Raw genomic sequence first — 24,879 nt, 5'->3', positions numbered from 1 at the left:
TTTTTGTTCGCTTGATCGAAATGAAAGCTCGTGGTACATATGATCATCTTTCACGTTTGCTCGATTTATTCATCATCTCCTACGTACAGTTGTGCTTCTCGCCTTATCAAGGACAATGTGTTCTTTTTATTTGCTTTGTTAAATCTATAATTTTTTTGAAGTACTTATAGTAGATATATGTTGAAAAACGTTGTTATGATCAATATCTTGAAGATCTCTTAATTACTTCTGATATTTCAAATTTTCCAATTCATCTTTGCTTACCCAATTACTTCTCGTAATCTGATTGCATAGTCCTTACTTAGACCTTGCAGAACGAATCCATCGATTGTTATATGTGACTGTTATTGCTTAACTTACCAGTAGTACAATGTCCTGTTCCCGGTTGTTTTTTCTACTATCCTAACCAAGGAGGTTTGTTGTCAGAGTTGTTATCTTCTTTATTAATCTATGAACAACACTTACGTAGTGAGCAAAACCAACATGGAATGTTCTCTTTTGCTGGTTTCTAGTAGCCGTGAAATAGTGGGGTGATTGTTCCATTGCGGCCATGTGCGGCCGAGAATTTGACGTTAAGTTGTCATCATTTGGAATTTTCCATTCTTGTGCTTGGTCATCTTGCTAATTTTATCTCGTGTTTTCTGTTCCTAACCATGCTTTTATGGTGGCAATGTCATTGATTCTCGATGAAAGGATTTATTACGATAGTTTCCTAACAGGTTTATTCCGTTGCAGATTTGTGCAGATATTTGTAATAAATTGAAATATGATTTTGAATTATGTTTACTTTTCGGTGATCTACCGAGTTTATACTTATGAGATGCCAAGTTTGAAAACGTTGTTAATCACTTCAGGCAATTAAACGATTTCTAAACATCAGTCATCATGAGTATTATGAGCTATAATGGAGGAACCATTCTTGCTATGGCGGGGAATGAGTAAGTCGTGATATTTATATATAGGATTATGTCGTAGATCTCCTTCACTCTAGAATCATCAACAACGGGACTACACTATTTGCAAAAGGGTGTAGATCTTTCGTGAATATGTAGAAGGGATGTTTTACAGTAGGAACACTTTAGATGTTGAAAGAATTGAACGATCCTTTGTGCAGGACACCTGATTGTACTCTTTCCGGTGCTATGTTTTTAGGGTGAGGCCACTCAGCGGTGCCCTGTTTGCCTTGTGGGAAAAAAATTAGTTTGGTGGGGGAGACACTCCGTGGCGACCTTATTTCCCAACGCTCTAACTTACTTTTTTCTCTTAGTAACTTTAGTTTGCATGTCATTGATCCTCTAAGACTAATGCTTAGGACTTAGTTCCCCGATTGATTACCGATTATCGATTGTTTACTAGTTGGGGAAGGGGGATGCTTCATCGATCGAGAGGTTATTACGGGAAGCATAGATGCGACAGGGAGGAGCAGGCCTCTCCTCAGGTTAAGGGGGTGTAGCTCATGGGGTGCTGATTGATGATCCCTTTACTAATCCCTCAAAAATGAAGGGAGTTGGAGCACCGGATCCGATTATCACATGTTTGACCGGAAGTGGATAGCTGCATCAATCCGGGCCTTAAAAGCTAAGCGTTAGTCCTAGAGGGCCCAAGACCTGTTGTCCAAAGGTACTAACAAAAAAGGAAGACAGTTGGAACTTTTACTGCTTTAACTTTACCAAACATTCCAAACAGGCTTATCAGAGTTGGATATTAACCTTCATGAAGGCTGTTCGCGTTCGCCTGCTTCGTGACTTTAAGGGAATTTCTGCAGTTGGGTAAGGTCGCTCCTTCCACAGCAATACACAATCTATTCATCAAATTCCTGGTTGGACTACGGTGCGAGCTCCGCCCATTTAGTGATCAGAGTGAAATCACGAAGAGTCAAAATGTTGGCAGCAGCAGCAATTATTCGATTGAAACGGTTTAAAGACGATTAATGACTACTAACAGAATGAACTTCAATCTTTTTGCGCAAACTACAATCTTTCTGCGCCAAAGAGGGTTTTTTGCGTGCCCAAGTACAGATCAAGGAAGGCTGGCTGAGTGACCCACCAAGCTACCCTAGCATTCTTTTTTTCAGCGGTGAAAAACGGTTGATTTTTTTACCACTCATGCTATAGTTGAAGCCAGTTCAGTGTGTCGACCCCCTCACTTTTGGATGGTTGCCGATGTGATTTCCTCCATTAGAGCCTCATTTCTCGCGGTCACCGCGAAAAGAAACAGAAGAGGTGGAGAGATGGATGCGTTGGAAGATGTCCCAAATTATAAAATTTACGTGTACTGGAACAAGTAGAAAAATGAAAGAGAAGTTATCCTTCTTCATAATCGTTGTGTAGATTAAAATAGTGTGAAGAGCATTGAAACAAAGTTTTTCTCTCTTGTGAGGTAAGCAATGTTCTGTAGTCATCTCCTAACAGAGCGAGGAAGTGTGTTATTCTTGCTGCTTGCAAAAGTTCGCTGAAATAATAGGCTAATATCTCCGTTCAGAGGAAAAAATCACCAACAAGTGAAAGGTATCTGAGGATGAAGCGAAAGAAACAGTTTATTGCAGATTTGATAAAGTTTCGTTCCCTCTGAGAATTGGAGTCCAAGGTGGACATGAAAAGTCGAGTGTTTTCATGTGCGACCCCATAACTTCGCTGCAAGAGAAGCTAGCTGAAAAAGTTAGCATACGAATATAAAGCGTAAAATTCGCTATAAAACTCTCGTTATTTCGTCTTTCGTGAGTAGAAATAAATGAAACTAAAAGAGGACTTCAGAAACTGCAACTATTTTGCTTTTTTTCTGTCTTTTCGAAGCAAACAGGCAACTCCTCTATAGTATAAGAATCTCCAGATTATGCTCTACCAGAAAAGATATAAGATGTTGGAGAAATTCTCTTTCTTAATAAAGATGAAGGACATTGTTCGACAACTCATCCTAAACAATCAGAGACATGATGAGAGAGTCGTGGTGAAAGCACGCTAAATAAACCTTCCCCTTCCCCAGTTTTTTTCCTGTTGTTGTTCCCTACCGATTGCGTAGTTGCAGCGCTGACAAAGAATGAATATTATATTCTGGCAACTTTTGAATTTCAAGATTGGTTCTGCTTTAATCTTAGCGTGAATTGCGAACTGTTCTCTGAATAACAATATTTTAAGTCAAATATTTAACTGATTTAATGATGCGCTCGCTTCCTTCCAGGAGCTTTCTTGTTGATAATTATTTGGATCTGCTACTGCTACCTGCTAGAAAACCTTTCCGAGTAGCCTACCTTCCATCCAAGCAGTCAAAAGATTATTTTCTCCGATAAACACCGAAATTTTCCAATTATGTTAAATCATTCCGATGAAAATGGATGCTGTAGAAGGTGCACCATCGCAAGTTGTTTAAAAATCGTGATTCATGGTGGGTTCAAAAAATACGATGCAGAGCAAATCAGTTGAGGAAGTCTCCTAAATTGTTTAGATTCTGATAGTGTTGCCAATGAATTTAACTTCTTGATTTGTATCATAGTTCTCTAAGGCATATATACCATATTTTTTAAACATTACTGTTTTAACGACATTTACAAAGATAATTATACTAGTGTTCAGCAGTATATAAGGCGTTTTTTTTTTCATTGCGCAGCGAATAAGTAGGAGTGAACAGGCAAGTATCATCATGACTTTCATTTATAATAAATTGTGCATATAAGTAGTGAGAAGAAAAAATTCTTCCTCTTTTCTTCTACATTGAAAATCGCAAAAACATAAGAGCAAAAGTGCGAAAGTTCGACTTCCTTTGAATCTTGGCATAGAGATTGCAACTTGTTGATAGTCGAATTTAAGCAACAGCCAAGATTGTTAAAAAAAATTTATTACGGCTAACGTTTCGGCGTTGTCGCCTTCGTCAGAGCCTGGAAAGTAAGAACATTTGCAATATATCCTCTCAAATGCCTCATCCAGAACAAGTCATCATCCCCTAGGATATTACACCCGGAAACAAAAACCAAAAAAGCCCAAATCGTTGTGCCTACCTCAGTAGCCGCGTTGCCGTGATGTTAGCGGATATCTGCGTGGTGCAATCGCTCCGCTGATACTAATTAGGATGCGACCCGCATATGACCCCGTAGATCAAACCCGCAAAGGTCTTGATACAGAGCCAGCTCGTTGGTCACGGCTAAGCACTCTTCCTTTCTATTCATTTTTGGACCTTTTGCATTTATCCAAAACGCTTCTAAAGTTCTGCGAGCTATAATTTTGGGTTCGTACGATAGAATTGTGACAGCTATGCAGAAAGGAACGTTTTCATGACATTGTCTGCGGTGAACTCCGAGGGGAGTTGCTGCATTCGACTGTTTCATCCCCCTTAGATGTTCTTTAATGCGAATACAAAGGGGGCGCCCTGTTTCGCCAATGTATTGGTCCCCACATGTTTTGCACGAAATTAGATAGACTACACCAGAGATCATGCAGTTCCCTTCCTTCCCGAATGGGCATATTACACAGTCTGGAGTGAGACAGAAGCGGTCGTACATTCTGTTGAACCCGAAATTATAGCTCGCAGAACTTTGGAAGCGTTTTGGATAAATGCAAAAGGTCCAAAAATGAATAGAAAGGAAGAGTGCTTAGCCGTGAACAACGAGCTGGCTCTGTATCAAGACCTTTGCGGGTTTGATCTACGGGGTCATATGCGGATCGCATCCTAATTAGTATCAGCGGAGCGATAGCACCACGCGGATATCCGCTAACATCACGGCAACGCGGCTACTTAGGTAGGCACAACGATTTGGGCTTTTTTGGTTTTTGTTTCCGGGTGTAATATCCTTGGGGATGATGACTTGTTCTGGATGAGGCATTTGAGAGGATATATTGCAAATGTTCTTACTTTCCAGGCTCTGGCGAAGGCGACAACGCCGAAACGTTAGCCGTAATAAATTTTGTTAACAATCTTGGCTGTTGCTTAAATTCGACTACCATACGAGCAAAAGTGCATTTTTTTTCTGCAGAAGGCCGTAAGAACCCTAGACTAGAGAAGTTCCGTTTTGTTCATGTTCTTCCTTAGACGGAGTCGAAAAAAAACTTGTAAGTCCGCTTCCTATAGATGCGATAGGAAGGAGCCGGACCTCTCCTAGGTGAAAGGGTCCACCCTAACTTGAACAGTCTAAAGTGAAGAGGGTCGTCGACCGGTGCGAGATGTATTGTATTGTACTTTTTTAGGAATCATTTAACATTATAGAATTATAGATTATGACCCTTCTCTGAATAACATGTATGTTTCTCGAAGAGAAAACAGTTTGTCGTTTGTTTGTTTGACGATGGTTGTTAAAGACAAAGACAACGACAAGTTATTTCATATTGCTCATCAACAAAAGAATACTTGGAAACTATTGAACTAGTCAAATCAATTGAATGTTTGCTCCAAAACATCGTTATTCAGAGGTCATAATCTACGATAGGTTTGAAGGGGATTAATTTTCTCATTTAAGAGTTGCCAGGATACAAACCTCACTTTCTTGCAGAAGTGCAATCACTTATTGGATTGGAAGGAACAACAAACATGCATTTCCTCGGGAATCGTATTAAAGGCATCACCCCACGAATCTGAGGTGGTGCGGGTTTCAGGTGGAGTATTCGTATACGGGATAGTAGATTATGGAGAAGAGTGTGATTCCGTCCATTTCTTCCTAACTGTCGTAAAAACGGTCCGGAAGATGCGGCGCCGCACAGGACTGGCGCGCTTCTATCGAACTCCTTGTAGAAAATAGTGCGCCGGAACTTTCGAAGCCGTATCTTCCGGGCCATTTTCTACGGAAATTAGGAAGAAATGAACGGAATCACACTCCTCTCTTTAATTTACTATCCCGTAGACGAATACTCCACCTGAAACCCCTACCACCTCAGATTCGTGGTGTGATGCCTTTAAACGAGAAGATATGGAGACAAAGAAACAACTACGGTGACTTATGAGCAGCATTGATGGCGAGCGACTATAAGAAAAAATGAGCACATACAAAAATCGTACCTTATATATGTATATATACATACATATGTGATATAAGCTTATATGTTAACTAAGTTTTTAGTCTAGTTCAAAGAGAAGTGCGTCGCGATGAGTTATCACGAGGAGCACTTGCACATACATTACTATTTCAGATTTTACAAAATCTGGTTCGAAGTACGCTGATCAATTAACAGTTAAAAAGAGTTGTAAAAGAGAATGGAATTCGCTACAAGGGTTAGCCTGAAACCCAGACTAGAAAGTGTTTTAAGTTGCAGAAGTCACTTGTTTCTATCACCACCTTCAAAAGCAAGCTTCGTCTTAAATAACGTAGCTCTTTGAAAACTTAACAATGTAGTGAAGGGTACATAACTGCTCTAACTTTCTTCATTCTATACAGAGGATACTTCACTGGGTCGTGAAAATGCGTTTCAAGTTCAAAAAAATCGCTGTTTTCTGCACTTGACAAAACATGTTTTTTTTTCCAAATTTCTAAATAAAATAAATTCTTCTAATTTTTCTAAATATAAATAAAATAAATATTTTCTAACGCTTAAATGAAACCCATCAATAGATTGAAAGGTACATATTTGCTCTAGAATTCTTCATTCTATACAGTGATAACTCACTGCCAGTAAAAATGCGTACCTTGTTCAGGAAGAGGGGGAGCTACGGTTGGCGTGGTCCACCCAGCCATTCTCTCACCATTGTCACTGACTGACTAGCAGGAGAATTAACAGCTGAGAATCCCTTCATTTCCATTAAGAAAAGGATTTCCTGATGTTATATATCTTCTGATTAAGCGTGATCTGCGCTGATTTTTTTTGATGTACAACACTTACCTGTTCGTTCCGGATAGATAAAAGAAGAAGCAAAGAACTCGTAAATTGCAACGTTTCGGTCTTCACTTTCAGGTCCATTTTCTTCAGTTTAGTCTTCGGAGTGAAAAACAAATTTGAGGTATTGTAGCAAATTTCCTTCTCAATCTCCATATACTCTCCATTTTTTTGTCAGGTTCTTTCTCAACAAAGTTATGGGCTCAAATCGAAAACATAATTTTTCACGCCCAACTTTGGACACCAATTTTTCAGCTGGAACGGAACTATATTTGATGCTTTGTGCCCTGTTTAATTCGTTACGTTCTGGAGTATTTCTAGACTCCCTTCATTGCATGATGATTTTTCCTCTGAACGAAGGTATCTGTTAGCTGTTTATTTCCACTAGTTTTCACAAGCAGTGGCAATTACGCTCTAAGCGCACATCCTCCTTCATTGGTAGATGACTCCTTTAAAACATTACTTCCTCACTTCGCCAACCACCTTAAAGTAAAAAGGGTTGGAGCACCGACTCCGACTATCGAGGGTTCACGCCTTCCTCGGTTCTTTCTTTTGCACTGTCCGAAGTCTGCTTGACTGCCCTTCACCTGGAAAGGATATGGTTCGTGTCGATGTGCGTTGAATCCACTGATCTTATAAAGCAATAAAATGCTTGTTTTGATCTTCACCTTACCTAATTTTCTTTTTTTGCGTTTATCTGCTTAAAAACTGTTTCTTGTAGATGTATCTGTATTGCGTCAGATTTGAGAATAGGAGAGCAAATGACTACAGTGGCCGTCGATCAAAAAAAGGTCAGCTTAATTTTTTTTTCTATAGCTTGTTCCACTCTCATTTACATATTAGGTTGGCTACTGATTTTTCTTACATACGGATGCCGTTTACAATTTCATAGTTTCTTAATCATAGACTGATGGTCATTCTTCGATGAATTCACCGTAAGTGTCTATCGCAGGGTTCCATCTTTCCAGGAAGGTTACAATTCCTTGGGATCAGAAGCTGAGGACCAAAAAAAAAAAAACTCGCAGAATATCTCAACGGTCTTGAGGTCAGAAAAAGAGTTGAACCTCTTTTTGCTTCAGCGAGTGCGCTAGGACCAGAAAAATGTGGTAGTCTAACGAAGCGAAGTCTCTGGAGGACGGTGGATGGGGACAATTCCCCAACCCAGGGCCTCAGGTTGGGCGAGAGTAGTCTCAGCGACATGCGGCCGCGCGTTATTTTTTTTTTTTGGATTTTATTTCCTGGCCAACTAGTGCAGCTGGCACGTGTAGACGTTGACGGCGATCGCCTGGTTGACGGCTAGCAGCTCCCATCACAACATTCCCTGCTAGACGCGGAAGCAACAGATTAAAACCATGGCGTCGATTTTATTGTGGTTGTCGTGGTTGGAAGCTGAACGCGTCGGGCGAGCAAGTAGATACTTCGACTATCGTTATCGAATCACTCCCTCATTACCTGTGGCGATATTCTGCCTCCCGCGGCAATATTCGATAGGCGCAGGCGAAACAGCAATGAAATGACAGATCCTCAGTTGGCATGAATGGTTGGTCTCCGTCAGCGCGTGGTACCTACTTCAAGATAACGTTCTGTTAGTCTAAAACATATAGGTGAACCTCGATGCTGCGTTGAGCAACGGCGGGTTGTGCAACCGTATCGTGGCGTTCGGAAAAGTTCCAAGGAACTGCGCAGAACGCTGCCGGCGTGCAGATGTCCCGTGTGTGGGAATTTGGCGGAAGAGAAGCTTCTCTAGTCAGAGCGACGGAACCAGTTGTTGACGGTAGCGTGAGTAGCAGTCCCCTCTGTTCAGCGCCTTGTGGATATTGGCGGCCGTCAGGCGTACTATAAACGTTGCTTTCATTCGCAGATTCATTTGCAGGAAATTTCTAAAACTACCTTCTTGCACATGAACCCCAAAGAGAAAAGGCAACTCACAGCTTTCAAACGTCCGTTTTTTTTTTCAAAGTGAAAGAAGAAGATAAAGTAGCCGACCTAATATTTGTTCTTCAAGAGAGTCAGGTTTTTATTTCTATTCCTGCACTGAACGGTCTGATATTCGCCGGCTTAACTTCACTTTCATTCGTAGTCCTATTTCAGGTGCACAAAATTGCTGACAAAGTTTACGTGGGTCTTTCCGGATTCGGTTCTGACGCGAAAACAGTATTGGAAAAAATAACGTTCAGAAAAACGCTGTACGAACTTCGAGAAAATCGCAAAATCAAGCCCGCCGTAAGCGACAGTCTTTCTGTATCTTAATATCTGGCGAAAGTCCGATTGTATTTAGGTACTAGCCACAATGATTTCAAATCTTGCCTATCAACATCGCTTTGGCTCATTTTTCACTGAGCCTCTTGTAGCTGGTCTCGATCCAGATACCAACAAGCCATACATTTGCAGCATGGACACAATCGGATGCATTGCTTCTCCGAAGGATTTTGTTGCTGTTGGTACCGGACAGGAATATCTGCTTGGTGTTTGTGAGAGTGAGTTTCTTTCATTTATCCTGTACGTTTGCTTCGTTTTAGTTACCCGTTTGGCTGCAGTTACGCTCTGAGGGGTATGTATGCTGTAATTGAAGCTGTTCTGCCTATTTTAGGTTTTTGGAGGGAGAATATGAACCCAGAAGAACTATTTGAAGCCACTGCTCAATCTATGTTGTCATGTTTGGAAAGGGACGCAGCATCTGGGTGGGGTGTTGTAATCTATACGATTACAAAGGATAAGGTTTGTTGTTGCTTTTTTGTTTCGTGCTTATTTAAGCTTTTTTTTTAGCTTTAGAGTTTTTTTCGGGATATATTAGGTTGAGTCGAAAGTTCTCGGACAAATTGACAATATTTTTATTTATTTTAGAATTTTCAAACGATAACTGTAAATCATCCGAAGTATGCCCCATTGGCATCGATGGTCTTCTGCCAACGTTTAGGCAGATCGTAGATGCCCCTGCTCCAGAACGCTGGGAACTGCTTCTTGAAGAACTGCTCAAGTGCCTTTTTGATGTCGTCGCGGGTTTGGAAGTCTTGACCATCCAAATGACGTTGGAGATAGGAAAAAAGGTGGTAATCCAAGGGAGCCAGGTCTGGGGAATGCGGTTGGTGTGGTAAAATGGTGCAACCGAATTTCATCAGTTTGGCTTTGGTCGTTCTTGCAATGTTCGACCGAGCGTTGTCGTGCTGGAAGTAGACTTCGCGCTGCTGCGGGCGTGCATTTTCGAGATTTGTCTTCAAATTCTTCAGTTCCTCAATGTAGACGTCTGCGGTCACTGCACATCCTTGAGCGAGCAGCTGCCAGTATTCGACGCCGTGTACGCTCAACCAGATGCAGAGCATAACTTACGTTACGTTAAGTTTAGGGACGTCTTCTGCATCCGTACCTTTGTCAACCCATTGGGCACGCTGGTGAATGTTAGAATAGGAAATCCACTTCTCATCTCCGGTGGCTATGTGCCCCAGCCAAGTGTGGGTGCGCTTGAGGAGAGAAAGTGCCGTATCAGCGCGGCAGTCCATGTCATACTGCGTCAGAGCATGTGGTACTCATCGACCTAGTTTTCGCACCTTGCCGATTGACACCATTCCGCGAACAACTGTGGTTTGACTCATCCCAAGAGCAACCGTCAGTTCGCGAGTGTTTTGAAACGGATTGGCTTCCATCTGTCTCCGCAGCAAGACCAAATCCAACTCCATCGGGCGTCCCGAACGGTCTTCATCTTCAATGGAATAGTCGCCCGTCGCGAGCTTCGAGTGCCACTTGTAGAGTGTACTTCTAGCGGAGGCGTGCTCCTTGTAAACTTCCTTCAGACGTCTATCGATATACGCGTTGCAGAGGTGGAGTGATGACGGCTTGAAACTGCGTGGCATGGTGGCCGGAAAGGAACTAGCCTGGTGTAATTGTTAACCTACACTTTGAAGAGCCTTTGATACTTTATCAAACGGTAACTAACACATCCATTTTTGTCGGCTCTTTGCTGAGTGATGATCTCTAGAAGTCGTCACTATCACATTGTCCGAGAACTTTCGACTCAACCTAATAGATAAAACTTTAAATACATTATATAAACTGTGAATGTTTTTCTGGTGCCACTGTTATTGTACTCCTTTTTCAAAACGGTTCGGTGCGCTTCTTCTGAATAATGTTTAGTTCCTCGTTAAGTCCCCTAGCGATATTTGAAGAAACGGATTCCATTTTCTTGATTTTGAAAATATGGTTAAGGCAATCAAAGACCAAGAAATTGTAGGAGTTGTAATTTTGAACTCATTTTTTCAAACTCAACTATCTTAGGAAGTGAGGAGATTGAGAGAAAGCGATAAAAAAGAGAGAGCAGATTAGAAATCTCAGTAGAGGTTTACATGTTTCAGGTCAACATCAGCACACTAAAGGGAAGAATGGATTAGAGTGTTGTTGAATGAATATACCTCACTCCACTTTCGTAAAGGATATGAACTGTTTTATGATCTTTGAACGTGGTTTCTTGGTACTGTAACTTATTGGATTTCTTGTTTTTTTTTTGTCGAAGAATTAAAAGTAATGAACAATAAATTAATTCTATGTCTATATTGATTCATGCAAAGCTTCCGGAAGTCTTCAACTTTATCGTGAAATCATAAAATTGTTGGACTGTTTAAGGCCTTTAGTAAATATAGACTGCTCGCGACTCGGCGGTCTTAGGATTTTCTGACACTTTATTTGAATTAGATTTGTGTTCGTACACAGTGTGCACCCCTTGTGTAAAAAAACAACATGGTTTACAATCGTCTTTGGTGACCAGGAAAGAAGAGTCTTGCTTTTTCCAAGTTGTAAACGGAACAGCGAGACCCCACGCAGAAGTCTACATAATTTTTTTTATCAGATGTTTGACTCAGTTTATTATTATTATGCTTGTTTATTTGTTTGTTTTTAGAATCGTTTTCCCCACAAAATGACAGCTTCTAAAAATTAGAATTGTTTTTCTCTCTGCCGAGTAGTTTTAGTTGGTTACGGCCGAATGGCAGCACACAGCCACAGTGACGTTGTGAGGCAATCCGCGGCAGAAGGTGAAGAAGGGGTTGGACTGCCGAATTTGGGGTGGCTCTGTTCATCTCTGCCCAATCTTCGGAAAAAAACGACGTGAGAACTGCTTTAGGTGTCACGAGGTGCGCTAGAACGCGCCTCTGTGAACACGTTAAGGTCACACTAGCAGTCTGTTCATTTTTTTTACTTGCAGAGGATGTTGGGGAGAGTCGATAAATCTTTACAGGACTTGTCCGAGAGGATAAAAACACTTACGCAGGCCTCGCGTTTACGCGTGATCTGCAGGGTGTATCAAGTAGGTGTTCTCATAGTGTCCCAAAACCTCAACGACTACGAATTGCAATAAAACGTGATGGCGTACCGGCAAGCGGATGGATACGCCAGATACTTAGTCTTTTTTATGCATAGCATCTGTAGAAGTCGTTCATGTTGCACTGCATATAGTCACCGCGATACTTAATCGGTCTGACGAGACAATTCAGCTGCATTTGATGAGCGATGCAATGGCGTTTGAATTTGTTCAAGTTATGAAAAGTGTGCTCGTGGCGAAGTTTGAAGAACAACGAAATATCTTCAAGAGCGAAATAAAACACAGCGGAATTTGCTCGGTATATTATTTTCATGACAATAATTAGAGAAGAGACTAAATGGTTGTTGCTTGAACTTCAATTAGTGGCTTCGGAAACCAAACGAAAGGTATCCTGAAGCTGCTTGCGGGAGATTCGTATGTTTCTTACTATTCAGAATATTGGGTTTCGTTGTTCCTAATTTCTTCTTTCTTTGATGGTGATTTGTTTCACAGGAGAGAGTTTTTCGCATTTCCTGGGATTGCTGCCTTTGCCGCAGCTTTATAATTTTCGTGAGCGACTTCTGGTATATAATAATTGATCTGGGAAGTTTCCTTAACAAAACACCTATAATCCGCTGCGTCCCTTTTTGTGTCATTGAGTTTAGGATTGCAGTCTCAATTCAGACGTTGCCGAGCTTTCTGGTAAATTCTTCAGTTGTAATTGTTGTCGTTTCTACTTCGTATACTACTTGCTCAAATCTTATTTAGTAGACGGATGTTTTCTCATGAATTCCAAGAGAGATTGGCCGTGAAGCATGGTAACGAGGTTGTTCTTGCGAAGACATGAACGCACTAAATTCTCATTTCCATAGTAGTGGTGTTTCGGTTCTTGTGATTGCCTTTTCTCTCGCCAGAAACTTTGTAACGACAATAGCTCTCTAGGGTATATAACTGCCCACGTCCAAAAGTTGCGACAATAGATCCTTTCACAGTGCCCACACTATAATTTCCAGACTAATTATTGTTGCGAGCTCAACTGCCCGCACTCACTTTTTCCCCTTCTAGTTGCTGCTATTCCTCCCTTAAATGTTTTCCACGTTTTAACTCGGAACTTCTTCGTCGTTCGCGTCCACTGTAGAAGTCTACTTCACCGCAGGCTCCGGTCTCAGTATGTTCCTTTAGATTTACTGCCTCGCTTCTCAGGAGCACCTATCTATGGAATTTTTTGAGCTGATTTCTGAACCTGTTCTATTCGACGTTATTGATTTTCGATGCTAGATTCGCTCCAAAAATGTGTAGACTCGTTTATGAGGGTGGCGAGCTACCAGTGAACAGTAATACTAGCAATCTTAACAATTCCACTGTTACCAGCATATAGTGCAATTCCTAAGATTTGTAGTATTACTGTTCACTTACAACTTTACTTCTTCTTCTTCAGACGCCATACCACGTTTAAGCGCGTACCAAAATAAAATACGAGAATTGAATAAAACTTGTCTTATATCTTCAGAGGAAGGTGATTCAGTGAGGTACTCCTAGGAATGGGGCTCCTGCTGACTTTAACCTACAGTGGTTTGAGGGTCTCTTGAAAACCTCATGATCAAGTTGTGCGGCCAAGCTCGAGTATCTCTGAGAGCCTCTTTTCACGCTTGTCCGAAGAGCTTCTTCAGCATCGTATCACTCTTTTTTTTTACTAACGCAGAGGAGGCCAGCCGTTGTTCTGGAGTAAGCACTCAGCATAAATCCTTAAGCTAAACTCAACTTTTAGGGAAATTTTTGGTGTTGTGTCCTCTGGGTCTCCGAACTGTGTTATGTGCTCATTCAGGAAGGCAGGCGACTGCATGCTTTCTGGTGTAGTTTATTTGATTTCGTCCAAAACAAGCGGAGAGCAATACCCCGGCAAAATATAGCGACCGCTTTGTGTCCGTATTAAAGAATATCTAAATGGGATGAAGCACTTAAACATAGTGACTCCTCTCGGAGCTCATCGCAGACAACGCCTGGAAAATGCTTCATTCTGCATAGCTGCCACGATCGCACGAACAGTTAATTGTGGTTCGCAAGACTTCGAAGGCATTTTCGATAAACGCTAAAGGTTCAAAAATGAATACAAAGGAGCGGCGCATAGCTGTGACCAAGGACCTGCCTCTGTATGGAGACCCTTGCGAGTTTGATCTACAGGGTAATGTGCGGGTCGCATCTTAAAGGCATCACCCCACGAATCTGGAGTGGTACGGATTTCCGGTGGAGTATTCATCTACGAGATAGTAAATTAAGGAGAGGAGTGTGATTCCGTTCATTTCTTCCTAATTGCCGTAGAAAACGGCCCGGATAATACGGCTTCGATCATTTCGGCGCACTATTTTCTACAAGGAGTTCGATTGGAGCGCGCCAGTCCTGTGCGGCGCCGCGTCTTCTGGGCCGTTTTTACGGCAATTAGGAAGAAATGGACGGAACCACACCCCTCTCCATAATCTACTATCCCGTATACGAATACTCCACCTGAAATCCGCACCACCTCAGATTCGTGGTGTGCTGCCTTTAATTAGAATTGGTGGACTGATTCTTCCACGCAGAGGTCCGCTGACATCACGACAACACTGCTACTGAGGTGGGCACCACGATTTGGGCTCTTTTGGTTCTTGTTTCACGATGTAATATCTCAGGGGATGATGCTTTATCCAGGATTTGAGAGGATATGTTGCAGAGGTTCAGCCCTTCCAGTCTCTGACGAAGGCAACTTCAGAGCGTCATGCGTAATAGAGAGTTAACAATCTTGGTTTTTCCTTCAAAATTGATAATGGACAAGTTGCAATCATTGCGCCAAAGTTCGACCGAGGTTGAACTTTTAAGTTTTTTGTTGTTTTTGAGCTCTCAGTAAATGATTTAGGTTAATGACGTATCTTACAAGAGTTACAACGGAAACGAGAGACATCAAATAGAAATCCAGGAATTAGGACGGTCAAAAGAAATTCGGAAAGGAAAAGAAATTCCTACTGCAAATCTGGAAATCAGGACGGCCAAAGGATCAGTATCTCTGTTTCGCTCACGGGGATTATTGAAACCGCTCAAAGTTTGCTACTGATGAGATCGTCCCATAAAACAACTGTTTGCTACCGATCAGTGATGATATCTACTTTGTGAGGTTTGGTTTCGTCCATCCTTTGGGTCTAAAAAGTTGTACATTCAGGAGGTCTGATGCCTATGACTCTTGAATTTGTAGGTGGTGCTTTGTATGTTTGATGTTTTGCAAAATCCAAACGTATTAGATCCTGTCTACCACTGAAAGGAACACAAAATTGGAAGTTTTCCCGAATAATGTTTTTTAGACTGCGGTATTGTTCTTATTGATTAATAGGAGGTCATGTCTTCTATTTTTTAAACTGCTTTGAGAGATTATGAGATTTAGGTTCAAGATAACCGCTTTAGCCCTTATGATGTATATAAACGTCATGGAATGCACTTTTTGTACAGGTGCGCGTCACTTATGTGGTTAACAACGTTACAGCTACATTAGAATTATCATTGTTCAGAATTATCATTCTGGAATGTCACTGAAATATCAATTGTCGCTTAGTATGAAAAACTTCTTATTTATCCATTTTTAACTTTATCGTAGACACTTATCCCTTTTTCTTTCGATGGGCACATTTAGGTGTTAGTCTTGTGGGATAGTGTTGGAATGTGAATAAAAATTAATGTTGGGTCTCCTCTGCACACTCAAAGACAGCACAACTCGAAATCGACGATGTTGGGATTTCTCTACCCAAGTACAATGCTTCGGGTATAGGCTAGAGCAGCCTTCCTGTATGAATTTTCCTGCGTTGCACCTTATAACGCCACCTTTGCAGATGCGCCTGTTCACCAGCAGCCTATCCATTGGTTTTACTTGAATAGCCCGGTGGAGAAATCTCACTAATTATCGCCTGCTTGCCTGTAATCGCGATCCGCGCGCAGAAGTAGCGCGTTGCACGGTGCCTCGCAGTAAAAATTCGAACGGGAAGCTAATTTTCTGCGCCGTTCTTCCTGAGGAATGGAAACGGAAAGAAGGTTAAAAATTGAGCGTGAACACTCATAGTTGTAACTACATCGCTAACCCTACTTTTTCCTGAAGAGATCCTAACATCGTCAAAATCGTTTTAGGCTGCCTTCAATTATCTTTTTGAGTATAGGCTCCTCAAATTTGCCTGAAATCTGGAAATTGTCCTGTCATACCGCCGATGGTCTACCAGGCAGGCGTTGGATACATAGACAGCAGCAATCCCCTGACTTCTTATTCGCTCTAAATTCTCCAGAGAATTGAACAATGCGTCGTTTTCACAAGCACAAACCCTCTCTTCTCATTCCTTCTTCACATTTTAATAGATGAAAGCTCGTGAATACGTACATTTGCTAGAATACTAGTCCCCTCAGAAGTGAATCCACAAAGACCTGCTCCCACATCTAGAAGATACCTTGTTTGCCATCTTGTGCTCTCTACAGATATGCGTTATTACTAATTTCCTTTTTGCGACAGATGACATTACTAGCTATTTTTGAAGAAGCAGCTACCTCTTTCTGCGTGATTACTCATAATACGATGCGTCTCACCCATCACAGCTTAGCGTATTTACTGTCTTCTCATGAAAATAACTTTGCGGATGTCAACGTCATTAATCGCCGGAAATTGCGACTCAATAAGGCTAATGCCAAACAAGCAGATTATGTACCTTGGATTATGTATTACTAAGCTAGTAGACTATCTGGATTAGGTTGTAATGTTGATCAGATTGAAATCAAGCGTACTTGAAACTCGAACAGTGTATCACCAGTTTGGGACAGCTGCACTTTGGAGACCGCCACCATCAGGGGTAATACAGATAGAAGACTTGTTTTTGAATATGAAGGGATAAGCAGTAGAAGTACTAGCGTTGACCAATTTCTGTAGAATGCGAGGCATGTAAGAAACGTTTTCCTTGCAGAAATGTCTCATTTCACCTACATTAGGGGATAAATATTGGGTTAGTTTGTGGTTGAAGAGGATTTTGTTCATCCTCATGAGGGAATGATCTATTCTTTCCTTTTTGCCTTGGCAACAAAGGATAAAGAATAAAGGGTTTGGCTTTGACTAATCACTTCGTGATGCGTCTAAGCGATTGGCTTCGATTCGGAATAAAACACTAACAACAAAAAAAAAACAACTAAAATATCGACAAATGGACCAATGATACAGTATCTGGTCGAATATGTTCTGGACGTATTACTGTTTGCTTTCATGTTTTTCTTCTGCACTTTTTCTCGGATGGGCGCAAAAGCTCGGAGTATTTGGTCTAGTTTGTTGGACTAATATTTTAACCTTTCAAGAACTAAGCAATGATAGGAACTGGTTTTCTGACAGGTAAAGAGGATCCCATGTGGCAACGCACCTGCCAGTCACTACAGAAAAATTCATTTACGCCGCTGTGCAGCAGGTTATCGTTGCTAATGCGTAGCGTTGTCAACGTTGGGTTATTATTTCATTCATATCTCGATGCAGGCAAAAAACACGCTTAACTCAGACTTACGAACAGAACTGCGAGTGTACCAAGCGCAAATTCTTCTACAGTTTGAGTTCCACTGTGTACTGCGCATAAACATCAAGCATAGAATACCGTGTAGCCTCTACGCACTGTTTTCAAAGAAAAATCTCTACGCGGCTACGCACTGTTAATCTCGCTCGTCTTTTTAACGCGCGCTTTTCCTACGCTTGATATACACACCTCACACATTGCGTTACTCACTCGGTTGAACACATTCGACTTTGACTATGTTACCCGTTTTCTACTAATTTTGATACGAATATTCCTCTCAAAATGCAGTTTTGCTCAACTTTGATGAGCTGGTGTAGGAAGGCGAAAGTAGATTAGTGGCTCATTCTCATCGTCCATCGGTGCACGAAGTGTAAATAACTCTTAGGCCGCATAATCCTAATTGAATTGTGATGTATTAGCTTACGTCAAGTTAGTTCGATATGGACGTTGCTGGTCTAGCTGCAGTTTTTCTTTTAATTATATGGGATAACACAACTCACGATCTCAAAAGGGAAAACATCAAAAGTGGACAAAAGGAAGGGGGTTGGAATGCACTCATTTCCTTTTGTCTGTTTTTATGGATTCATTTTGATGTCCAGCCATTGTCCCGTAATAAGGTATACCGCTGAATTCGAAATAGTACATTGTACGTATGGTGAATGTCTTCAAAGGATCTAATTCTGTGCATGTCGCGCTCCCTCACCGGTACAGTGTACTTCCTTATTCAGTTGATCATCCTCTAGCATGATTCTAAAGGTTCTTAATCAGTTATTTTTGTGCTTCTGTGGCATTTTTGGAAATTGATTATTCAATATCTTCTTCGCATGGCAGTGAATGAATTTCATGGATTTTTTTTCTGCCTAGTAGGGTTGATGCAGCGCGATTGAATGATTCAATGATAACTATCGCTCTTTTCGAAGAAATATGTAGAAAAACAATTTGCAACGAACTGTTGTTCCCTTGTTATTCAGATTTTCAGTTGAGCAAAGATTCGGGAACTATTCTGCGCGCGTTTTCAGTATCATCAAAAGTAACACTCCGAAATTATTTGATTCGCTGGGTTGTAGCTTATGCTAACTTCTTATTACTATACTCACTTTTATTTTACTTTTTGTTATTTTGCTAACAGTATTATGGTACTGTACATCGCCCAGAATCTTATCGAATTTGGAGGGAATCTGAGTTGCTATCTGCAAACAAAATAAAAACCTCGAATACGATAACAATACTGTAAATTGAGTGTGAGTTTGTAGGCATGGTTTTTTTTTTTGGGAATAAAAACCTCTACCTCTTTCCTTTAGAGCCCTGAAAAATGCCGTGAGAAACATGTCGCGCACGCAGTGCGTGTACGAAGGTGGCGCATTTCAAGGTGTCGCAAGAGGTTTTCTGAGGGTTTTTTTTACGACGAATGGAGGGAATTGAATGTAATACTCGACACTATTTCAACGTTTTCTATTAGAAATCCCAACATCGTCAATTTTATTACATGCTGCCTTTAGGTAATGAACACTAAGTACGTACTATATCCAGACTAAACTATATTACTTTACAAAATAAACGTTACTCGTATTAGAAAACTGCACATTAAAATATCATAAGCGAATCTTTTAATGCTAGAAGATCAGAGGAAGCGGGAGATGCCAACTCTTCATCTCTAGTTCGATTATCTTCCAACAAGGAAAGTCCCTCCGGCAAAAATCTAGAGCTGTCTAGGAAGTGGCGTTCAATTCCGACCACCCATTCTTTCCAACTTAACGATACAGTTTCACAAAGGGACTCGTGGAGTTCCGCATCAACAAAACCTTGACATATAACTCCATGACTGTCTTTCCGAAACGAAGAAGTTGCCTCTATGGAGACAAGATCTACGTACAATTCTGTATGTGTCGGCTGGTAACCTCATTCATAGAAGCATCTAAGAAGTAAGTTACATCGTCAACTGAAACGTGATGGTGAGAGCGAATGGACGTAAAGAACGAGTTTGAAAAAGCGTCAGCGGACAAGAACCCGAGGAAAGTCAACGCTCTACTAAGGAAGTCCAGCGACAAAGTGAGATATTCGCCCGTTTTAACACTTCCAACGGAGTCGCTGTACCTGAGCTTATGCATGCATGCACAGCGACCGATATGCACCAAGCTCAGTGAAACACCAAGTCGAAGTTCATAATCTGTACTCAAAAATTGGAGGACGGGAATTCCGGCGTAGACGGTGAGGCGCAATAATGCTGAAATCTGTTCCTCTTTCTGGTATTAGTGAATTCACATATTTTGGGTGGAGGTAGTAAAAAAAGATATGAGGAAAGCTTTCAATGACAGGCAGTTCAATCAGGATGCAACGCAGATTATGAAATAGCGACGGATGGACGGATTCTATAAGAGCACTAGCTGAGGACCGAACAGGATGAGCGGATATGTTTGAGGACGACACACCTAGCCGAGGTACCGAGGGCGCAGCAATCACCTACCGTTTAAGTCAAGTAAATCAGCAACAGTAGTTATGATAAGCATTATCATAAGCATTCCAATCATGTTTCTCTTATTCGATGAAGTTTATTGTTTTGTGAGGCACTCGAAATTGCATTATTACATACCAGTCTGAACGTACGGCTAAAGCCATACTTCATACTTTCTGTGGTGTTCGCTTCGCTCCCCTTCACTGATAAACGAAAATCAATATTAATGCTCTTTTCTGTGAAATTAGGCTTGTGTACCTCTATCAATCTTCCTTCATCTTTTTTTTATTATAAATAATAGCAGAAGATTTCATAGTTTTCTTTGTAACCGCGTCAGTTCTACATTTGGAGAATATTCAAACTTCAGCATCAAACACTCCGTCGATACCAATATAATGTAGATGCAATTTGAAAATATTACCCGAAAGTTGGGTCATCCTCCTGTTTCCCTCCAAGAGTTATCAACGAATGATTTTTAGGCACAAAATGACGTGGAAGACTTTATCCTACTGATAAAGATAACGTTCTACGTCATATCGTGTAAACTGTTCGCTACTATTTAAGCAGCCGTTTGCATTCATGTTTCCACTTTCTGAGGAAGGTATGCGAAAGCAAGCTTGAAGCGAAAGGGGAAGGAAATAGACAAGCGAAGTAGTCATAAAGTTGAAAAGCATCGCGCCCAGTGGCCACGGCTATGAAATATCCTGTTACTTTTTGCGACATGCACACGAAGTTATTGCGCACCATTTCGATGCCGCGAGACCCGTCGCACCCCATATTATAGCCATCTGCCGCCGGCGCACCAATCCGACGCCGGTGGACCCGTCGCACTCCCTTCTATACGTATCTGACTAATCCGACGCCGGAGGACCCGTTCCACCCCATTTTAAGGATATCTGGCACCGGCGCGCCAATCCGACGCCAGCGGACCCGTCGCACCTCATTTTATGGATAGTATCACATCAATTATGCACATGCGCATTTGACAAAGTACGGCATAATTAATTGGATCATTATGGCCAACCGACCTTCAAGTACCAGTACTACCTTGCAAATGGTCCTTTTCCAAATCAGTTGGCCTTAATCTTTGTATAAAAACAATGGTATTTCAAACCACTAGCTCTGGGGAGTTTTCCCACTCATACTCCGTATCCAGAGTATTTGTCTTTGTTATTTACCTTTTTTAGGTTGAGCTAGATACGACGCATATCATAATCCTTTATTCTTGGCCAACTTTTTGGCGAGTTCGTCTTCTTCGGAATCTGGAAGGATAAAACCAAACGTGATTTATCCAATCAAATGCCACATCCTCCTGACAAGGAAAATCCCAAGTCTACTGTAGGATCTCATAACTACAAGTGGAAGTATAGATCCTACCTTAGGAAGTCTTTCCTGCTGATGTTAGATACCCGTGATGAGCTGAGTAGAGTAATCAAATTGCAACCTTAAACAGTGGTGAATTCCCGAGTAAGGGAGAGGATTTCCTCTTTGCGATTCACATGAGCCTTGTAAAATAGGGTAAGACCGGGCTAACCTGTTTTGCCTCGTGCTGACGCCAGCGCATCAGTACGATGCAGAGAAACTTCTCATACCCTATTTCATCGTTTTCTGGCCCGCGTTAGTGTACCTACCTGATGTCGCCGGACTTCTACAGCCCCAATTTAAGGGGTTCTTCCACTGCCCCAGCATCTTGACGCTGTTGAACATGTCATCGCATTTCCGCTTCCCAGTGCGTCAATTCGACCCCGTTGGACCCGCCTCGCCACACATCTGATCCGTCTCACAACCTTCTGAAATTTCGACAAGCACTAATGCACATGCTCACGTGGCAGAACAAAGCTGTTATTATATACCAGTCTGAACGGGCGGCTAAAGCCTGACTTCATAATTCCTGCGGTGTTCGTTCGCTTCCTTTCACTGATCAACGAAAATTAATGGTAGTGCCATTTTCTGTGAAATTAGATTTGCGTATCTCTAACAATCTTTTCCTTTTTTTTTTTTTTTTTTTTTTTTTTAATTTTTTAATTTTTTTTTTTTTTCCCCCCCCCCCCTTTTTTTTTTTTTTTTTTATTTTTTTTTTTTTTTTTTTTTTTTTTTTTTTTTTTTAATTTTTTTTTTTTTTTTTTTTTCCCCCCCCCCTTTTTTTTTTTTTTTTTTTTTTTTTTTTTTTTTTTCTTTTTTTTTTTTTTCCCCCCTTCCCTTTTTTTTTTAAGAGTGGCTGGTAGCTATTGGAAATCTCTTGGGTTACAACACTCCCCCTTGCTGATCCGAGTCGTTTGAGGTTCAAGCGAAATCTGAATTTATTTGCTCATAGTTTAAAAAAGTGAAGTTCCTAACTATTGGTTGGATGTATGAAACACCTAGTGATGGTTGAACTTCTTTCTTTCTTAAATCACAACGTTTAATCTTCGACATCTAATCATTGGTAAAAAACAGAGCTATTCATGGTTATATATGCTCATAAAATGGAGACGGCCGAAAACTACTAGTATTTGCCAAACTATTGTGGTGCTTTCTACTCCTACATGGTCGATTCTGCTTTCTAATCATTTCTTAGATTCCCGAGAGTTAAAAGGAGGAAGGAATAGCAAACTTCATCGCTCCACTTAACCTGGCCTCAAGGGCTGAAGGTTAGTAGCCGTTGTCATAGCATAGATGACAATCTATTAGATTAGCTGTTTATTTTTTTACGCACGCTAACTTTTAACAACTTTCTTAATCATACATTGATTTTGTTTGGTTTGGTTTCTTAAAGACATCACTCCACGAATCTGAGGTGGTGCGGATTTCAGGCATAGTAGATTATGGGGAGAAGAGTGATTCCGTCCATTTCGTCCTAACTGCCGTAAAAAACGGCCCGGAAGATACGGCTTCGGGCGTTCTGGCGCACTTTTTTCTACAAGGAGTTCGACTGGAGCACGCTAGCCTTGTGCGGCGCCGCATCTTCCGGGCCGTTTTTTACGGCAATTAGGAAGAAATGGACGGAATTACACTCCTCTCCATAATCTACTATCCCTTATAAGAATACTCCACCAGAAATCTGCACCACCTCAGATTCGTGGGGTGATTCCTTCAATCATACACTGACGATTATGCGTCGGTGTATCCTTGAGTGTCTGTCACTGTGTTCTATATTTCTATGATTGGTTACAATTCCCCTGGACCAGAAGCTGGTGGCTTAAGACTCGAAGAACAACTCAACAGGGTTTTAAAGTCAGTAAAAGAACTGAACAGTTTTTGTTTCAGAAAATACTTAAAGGTTTAGAACAAGTGGTAGTTTAATGAAGCGAAGTCAGGGGAATAGGGTGGACAAAGGCCTCAGTTTGGCGGCGAGAAGCCGAAGCAACGTGCAGAAACGCCTTGTCATGGGGGAGGTGAACGGCAGCAGCATTGTCTCACAGATTCTCAGCCGGCAACGGTTGGTCTCGGTCAGAGCATGGGGCACTCTCTTCGACAACACTTTCCGGTATCCTTGAGCGTTCAGGTCAACATCAATTAGCAGCGCCGAGTTGTGGAGCCATCGTTGTTGCATTCAGGATTCGTATATAAGGACTACGGAAATTCTAATCTGCAGAACTTCTCCTTCTCGAAAGCTCTGGTTTTCCCAAAATTTAAGATGGGAAAAATCCACAAAAAGTCGAAAAATTTCAAACTTTCCATCTAAATTCCAACAGAAAAAAAACTATGGATATCATATCAGGAAGTTATTTTCGATCTTCCAATCCTGAAAATGTGCAGAGATTCTGAGCTTTTTTGAAGTTTTTTTTAAATAAGCTGTACACGAGGTTTTTAAATAGTTTTGTTCGCTAACGTTTCGGCAAAATCGCCTTTCTCAGAGCCTGAATTGGGCGATTCAATTTACAATTTAAACGAACAAACCTCTCCACAATTAAACTGATAAACTTCATGTCTACTTTTTCAATCACCAATGGGGCAGAGATTGGCTCCTCCCTTAGCTGTTTCGTTTATGAGCAAAATTGAAGCACCTGTTGTGGAACTACTCCCTTTGTTCTACCCTAGGTACATCGACGATTTCTTTGTCATTTGCGCCACCCAGGCAGAGATGGACAAATGTTTTGACTTGTTGAACCGACAGTCCGAACATATAAAATTCACTAGCAGAAACCACAGAGCAATTGACTTCCTTCTGTAAAAGTCCAGGTTGGCATCTCAAACGGTACGCACCAAACAAAATGGTATCGTAAGCCCACTAATAAGGACATCTTAGTTCACTTTCTTCCTGCTCATCCACCTCAAATGAAGAAAGCTGTGATTAACAGCATGATTCGCACGGCAGGAACCGTTTGTAGTGGACCTGAGGACAGAAAGGAATCGTTAACTTTGGCTCACGAAATTGCTAACTACAAAAATCTAATGATTATGAAATGCGAACGTCTGGAACGAGACGATACCAAAGTGAACGAGCACGGCATTCGGAAAACCCCACCACAGATAAGATACCTTTCTGCTTTTCTTATATCTCCGATGAAATGAGCACTGCCATGTCGGTGTTGTTTTTGATGGTAACAATTATGGTATTATGTGATATTATGGTAACAATTTGAAACGTCAGCTAGTTCGGAGTCGTTTGTTGCTTGAGATCCGGTGTAATCTACCTGATTTATTGCACGATATGTCTCGACGAGTATTTCGGTGAAACGGCACGACAGCTATTTGTCCTCATCAAGTAGCACGTGAATGGGAAGAATAGGTTACGAGAATGGACACCTTAAGGTGCCCACAGAACAAAAAAAAACACGACGGAGCCGATTTTGAGATTAGGGTCCAAATCTTAGAATC

At 41.3% G+C, this 24,879-nt stretch overlaps 5 protein-coding genes across 7 annotated transcripts; 3 read left to right on the top strand and 2 right to left on the bottom strand.

The window, feature by feature from the left end:
- Positions 1-885: 885 nt before the first annotated feature.
- On the top strand, positions 886-11,173 carry RB195_017720 (uncharacterized protein; the record flags this gene model as incomplete). 2 transcript variants are annotated; one of them, XM_064184835.1, is made up of 8 exons in its annotated part: positions 886-938; positions 7,513-7,582; positions 8,883-8,909; positions 8,969-9,014; positions 9,070-9,115; positions 9,183-9,268; positions 9,382-9,509; positions 11,138-11,173. In XM_064184835.1, 8 exons carry the CDS (start codon positions 886-888, stop codon positions 11,171-11,173), a joined length of 492 nt encoding a protein of 163 aa, XP_064040715.1. The 2 variants fall into 2 exon arrangements, with proteins under 2 accessions (XP_064040715.1, XP_064040718.1); XM_064184834.1 differs by lacking the exon at positions 11,138-11,173 and adding an exon at positions 9,558-9,563 and having other exon boundaries at positions 8,883-9,014; positions 9,070-9,268.
- RB195_017722 (uncharacterized protein) lies at positions 9,659-10,111 on the bottom strand (the record flags this gene model as incomplete). The annotated part of the gene is made up of 1 exon (XM_064184837.1): positions 9,659-10,111. One exon carries the CDS (start codon positions 10,109-10,111, stop codon positions 9,659-9,661), a length of 453 nt encoding a protein of 150 aa, XP_064040717.1.
- On the bottom strand, positions 10,316-10,639 carry RB195_017721 (uncharacterized protein; the record flags this gene model as incomplete). The annotated part of the gene is made up of 1 exon (XM_064184836.1): positions 10,316-10,639. One exon carries the CDS (start codon positions 10,637-10,639, stop codon positions 10,316-10,318), a length of 324 nt encoding a protein of 107 aa, XP_064040716.1.
- A 3,657-nt stretch (positions 11,174-14,830) lies between the features above and the next one.
- Positions 14,831-15,163, top strand: RB195_017719 (uncharacterized protein; the record flags this gene model as incomplete). 2 transcript variants are annotated; one of them, XM_064184832.1, is made up of 2 exons in its annotated part: positions 14,831-14,917; positions 14,969-15,163. In XM_064184832.1, the coding sequence occupies 2 exons, from the start codon at positions 14,831-14,833 to the stop codon at positions 15,161-15,163; spliced, it is 282 nt and encodes a 93-aa protein (XP_064040713.1). The 2 variants fall into 2 exon arrangements, with proteins under 2 accessions (XP_064040713.1, XP_064040714.1); XM_064184833.1 differs by having other exon boundaries at positions 14,879-14,917.
- An 8,055-nt stretch (positions 15,164-23,218) lies between these two features.
- Positions 23,219-24,573, top strand: RB195_017718 (uncharacterized protein; the record flags this gene model as incomplete). The annotated part of the gene is made up of 3 exons (XM_064184831.1): positions 23,219-23,292; positions 23,345-23,453; positions 24,241-24,573. The coding sequence occupies 3 exons, from the start codon at positions 23,219-23,221 to the stop codon at positions 24,571-24,573; spliced, it is 516 nt and encodes a 171-aa protein (XP_064040712.1).
- Positions 24,574-24,879: the final 306 nt, after the last annotated feature.

Source organism: Necator americanus, chromosome II (assembly GCF_031761385.1).
Source record: "Necator americanus strain Aroian chromosome II, whole genome shotgun sequence".
NCBI classification, from domain to species: Eukaryota; Metazoa; Nematoda; class Chromadorea; order Rhabditida; family Ancylostomatidae; genus Necator; species Necator americanus.
Note: the sequence above shows the minus strand (reverse complement) of the source record. Positions and strands in the feature narration are given on the sequence as shown.